This window comes from Crocodylus siamensis, chromosome 2 (assembly GCF_052110815.1).
Source record: "Crocodylus siamensis isolate JL-2025a chromosome 2, ASM5211081v1, whole genome shotgun sequence".
NCBI classification, from domain to species: domain Eukaryota; kingdom Metazoa; phylum Chordata; order Crocodylia; family Crocodylidae; genus Crocodylus; species Crocodylus siamensis.
The window spans coordinates 867179-872048 of NC_143396.1; the positions used below are offsets into that span (position 1 = coordinate 867179).

At 47.4% G+C, this 4870-nt stretch overlaps 1 protein-coding gene across 1 annotated transcript; it reads left to right on the top strand.

Annotated features, from left to right (window-relative positions):
* The first annotated feature begins 3859 nt into the window (after positions 1 to 3859).
* Positions 3860 to 4537, top strand: LOC149869803 (putative CENPB DNA-binding domain-containing protein 1). Its single transcript, XM_090034475.1, has one exon. It carries the CDS (start codon positions 3860 to 3862, stop codon positions 4535 to 4537), a length of 678 nt encoding a protein of 225 aa, XP_089890601.1.
* The last annotated feature ends 333 nt before the right edge of the window (positions 4538 to 4870 follow it).

Genomic DNA, 4870 nt, shown 5'->3' on the forward strand with positions numbered 1-4870 from the left:
ATCTGACTCATCAATTTTTAAATGATAACTTTGATGCTTTTTTGAACATTTGGACCTTGCTATAAAAAAAGCCAAACCAACTACCATGCAGCTTTCCTCTGAGATCACGCTTGACCCCTCGGGATATGGTTTCTATTTCCTTTCAACATACATGCATTACCAAGCTGATGTGATGTTTAATAATTTGGCTCTTTTACCGTGTTTCCTAACACAGGAATATCTGGGTGAGGCTTTTTAGATGGATGCGGAGAAATTGTAGAGATGAGTTATCTGAAATATAGCAATTTTTCAAAAACAATGTAAATATGACTAATATAATCAATAACTGAGAAACAGTGAGATATACCTGTCTCAGAGGGAAACCTCTGGCCCTAAAATGAGAATTATAGTAAAGCAACGTAACTATTCTTTGAGGGCAAACTCCAGGCTGAACCAGGGCTATTAGCTTCACGGTATCCAGCTCATATCTCTACCGTGTATAGCACAGTGATTCTCAGCCAAGGTGCTGGGGTACCCTGGGATGCTATGGGGTGGGAGGAGATAAGTGCAGGCTCAGCCTTGTCCCTGCCTCTCTGCAAATCCTAATAAATAAGTTTTTGAAACAGGGTGTCACTCGATTTAAAAAGTTACAGAATGGTGCCTCATGTCTAAAAAGGTTATAACCACTGGTTTAGCATCTCATTCCCCATCTGTTTCCCCCTAGTCCTCTTAGGGTTCAACTGAAAAAAAAAAAAGGTTTGGGGGTCTTCACTTCCTGTCTTAAATCTGCCCTTCATCTTCAATCTATCTGAAGCATGATGACTACATTCTCAGTAATCGGTGATGTTAACCCTTGCTTAACGTGTATGTATTAGCATGCTGATGGACCAGTATTTCACTACTAGTGCTCCCAGATGCTTTACTACAGTTAATGGAATCCAGGATTGAATCCATCTTTATAGATGTTTTAGGATCTCTCAGAATGGAAGCTTCTAGCTAAACGAAAAGCATATTTATGATGATTATTTATGACATTAAAACACTTTGCAACCAGGTTGCTATAGTAGTTTTTTTTTAAAGACCAATTCCTGCACAGAGTTCCTGCAGAGACCACTCTTATGGCAGTAAGATAAATACCCTTTTTGTAGCTGTCACAACTGTATTAAAAGCCCTGTTTGGTCATTAAGTCCATCCCGGGGTTGATGTGAGATTTTTCTCTATAGTATATTTTCCAGTGCTTCATCCAGTCCAGTTTTTTTTAATGATTTGTCCATTACCAAGTGCGGCCTGCTAGTATAAAAGGACATTAAAATGATGTGGCTACACTGACAGTAACAGCAAAAGCTGCTGTTTGCACATTTTTTTCCCTGACACCTTCAGATTCTACACCATTTTTCAGCACCTGAAAATAGCAAAAGTGCTGCACTTAGCTGGAAGCAGCTAAAGCACAGGCAGAAAAAGTGGAGCCATTCTTCTAACCATATGTCTGTTCCCCATGTCTGTCTAAAGAGTGCAATTAGCAACAGATAATCACTCGGTTTAGAGACTGTAGACCCTGTAGGCAGCTTTTGTGGCTGAACACAAGGGATATGCAGCAGTAAGGAGCTCCTCTGCCTTGAGAGATAATTCTCTGTAACATTTACTGGGTCAGAAATCATGCCTGCAATTGAATTTCCTTTTAGATCTTAGACCCATAAAAATATATCAGGTGCAGTTTAGGAACAGAATAAGGAACTCATATGCAGACAACTGTAAAGCACAATCTTTCCTTTTAGATTTACTCTCTTATCCGTCTTGATTTTTGCTGCACAAGGCAAATAAAGAGCTGGGATTTTCTGCTCTCCTACATTTTATGCATTATTTGTTACTGCTAGGGATGGAAATTACACACAAACCAGTTTAAACCTGTAACAGAAGAGAAGTTCAGTGCACATAGATGGGTTTCAACATGGCCAACCCTGGTTTAAGATAGACCTGAATGGATGTAGTAACTATCAAACTTAACTTATTTAGCTTAAACCAGGCCGTCAAACTTTTGTCTCAGATCCCCTCCGAACTCAAGTTACCTCTCAGTTCCTCAGCGTCCTAGGATGCTTTGCTTCCCCCACCCCCCAAGCCCCTTTCCCAAGGTGGTTCACTGGAACATGTTCATGTTCCCCTGCTCCAGCCCAGTGCCTGGCTGGCCCCATCCCCAGGGTGCCACAGAGCTGAAGGAGCAGAGCCTCTGCCTCTGCTCCCCAGCCTGCATCCTGTCTGTACCTGTCAGACCTGTTGAGAGAGCCTGCCCCCCACCCCCGCAACCCAGCCCCAGCTTCCCTGTCCTGCCCTGCCCTGGGGAGCTAAGGGGAATCCCTCCACACCCATCCCCTGCATTAATTGGTGGCTTGAATCTCCCACTGCCACAGATGGGAGGGAGGCAGCATTCCCCAGGTTGCCCCGGTTGAGTGCCTGACTGCATAGCTGGGTGTGGGAGCTGGAGGAAGGTGAGAGTCCCACAACTTGCGGGGGGCGGTCCTCTGGCCTGACCTGGGGTCCCGAGCCCAGGGCATCCCTACATTGAGGAGAACCCCCTCCCTCCTCTGCATGGCCAGGTGGCTGCTCAGCTTCGCTGCTGTCACAGGAGGGCTGGGAGGATTCCCTTGGACCAGTCCTACAACTGTGTAGCCGGGCACGGGGACATGCACCTCCAGGGTGGGGAGGGGGCTTCTCCCAGCCTAGTTTGGGGTCCCCCAGCCCAGGGCTGCCCTACTCTTGGGAAAGAAGGGGGAGCACAGAGTGGAATCTCTCCCCACCCTGCCCCTCTCCCCTCCCCAGTGTGTCCAGGTGGCCGTGTGGCTCTGCTGCTGCTGCAGGGGCAGGGGGCGGATTCCCCATGGCCAGTCCTACACCATGCAGCTGGGTATGGGGGACCTGGGGGGAGTCTCTAACTCTGGGGGGCTTCCCCAGCCTGGCCAAGCCTGGGTCTGTTCTACTCCAGGGAGTCAAGGGGAATACCCCCCTCCTCCTCACTGTGCTCCTCCCCTGGGTGGCTGGGTGGCTTGGCTCTTCTGCTACCATAGGTGGGAGGGGAGGAGCATTTCTCTGGGCCAGGTGTCTGTCTGTGCAGGCAGGTGTGTGGGTAGAGGGGGAACTCTGCACCTTGGGGGCTTGGCCCAGTCTGGGGAGGCCATATAACACACAGGGAATTCCCACCTTCCCTCCCCTTGTGTTGCCAGGCTCAGCTCTGCTGGGATTGCACACGGGAAGAGGTGGAGATTCTTCTCAGCTCCCTGCAGCAGGGCAGCCTCAAGCTGGGGGATGCCGCCTGAGGCATGGGGCTCCCCCCACCCTGCACTGGCAGATGCTCAGTTTGGGGAGCAGGGAGACTGCAGGAAGTTGGGGGCGTCTGCTGGATGGTTCCCATTTGAGTAGACAGGGACATGGGAAAGTTGTATTGTATTCCCATACATACTTCCTATGTGGTTGTATTCAAGTTGCTTAATGTTTCTGTGCTGCAGTTTACATGGAAACGAATACTTCCTTTGATTAGATAGTTTTCATTCCAAACTATGCTGCCATCTGTAACATAATGATTGGGCAGCTGATCTCACAAGGGATCTCTAAATTCTGCTACAATATGATAAGCCCAGTTTGACTGGGCTGGGCTGTGGTTATGGCTAGTACAGTAGAACCCCATCTTATGTGTATTCGACTTACCCGAGTCTCACATCTATGCAAATTAATATTAGCACCTAAGCAGAAAAATACACCCCAAGATGCACATCATTCACAGATATACGTGAGATGCACAGACTGAGTCAAATGGAGTTACACGCAGCTTGGGTTCCCAAGCAGGATTCTGGATTCAGGATTCAGCCTCAGTGCCACCATTGTGTTCAAGATGAATGCTTCGAGTACTGATTCTACAAGTACTTCCACCTCTACAAGGAAAAGAAAAGCTATAACTTTGGGAGAAAAACTTGAAGTTGTGAAGAGATACGAAAGAGGTGAGAAGACAAAGGAAATTAGGTGTGCTACAGGGGTCAGTGAATCAATTCGCTGTACAATTAGGGACAATGTGGAGAAAATTAAGGAGTCCAGTAAGAGTGCTACATGTTTATCTATGGCCTATGTTTCATTGACAAGGTTGGCCATCATGCAGAAAATGGAACCCGAGTTGACAACGTGGATTGAGCACCAGAATCAAGAACACATGCCGCTTTTGACCCAGGTGATTCATGCAAAGGCACACAGCATTTATGAAGTGTTGAAGTGTGATGATCCTGAAGCCAAGCCATTTAATGCAAGTGCCAGATGGTTTGATAGATTTAAAGCACACCATGGATTTCATAATCTCAAACTGGCGGGCGAAGCAGCAGCTGCTGATAAAAGTGCTGCAGATAAATTTCCTTCAGTCCTACAGGCTGCCATTGAGGAAGAAAGCTGTGATCTGAAGCAAGTTTTCAACTTGGACGAAACCAGACTCTTCTGGAAACAAGTTGCACGATTATCTCAGTCGAGGGGAGAACTGCCCCAGGTTTCAAGGCCGCGAAGGATCACTGTACACTGCTGCTGGTGACTTCAGGCTCAAACTGTTGACGGTTTACCATGCTGAAAACCCTCAGGAGCTTAAGGGTTATGCAAAGGGACACCTGCCTGTTTATTGGAGAGCCAACTGGAAAGGGTGGGTTACTGGATCATTGTTTGACGATTATTTTTCCAGTCTGCTGCATTTGGAATTGAGGGCTTATTGTGACAGGCAAAATCTGCCTTTCAAAATGTCACTGTTTCTTGATAATGCTCCAGGACACCCCCCAAGCCTTGGCAACCTCTGCAAGAACATTAAGGTGCTGTTTTTGCCACCAAACACAACGTCGCTCATCCAACCCATGGGTCAGGGTGTTATTCGAGC

Coding starts and splice junctions, on each gene's coding strand:
- LOC149869803 (XM_090034475.1), top strand. CDS start 3,860: ATGAATGCTTCGAGTACTGATTCTACAAGTACTTCCACCTCTACAAGG.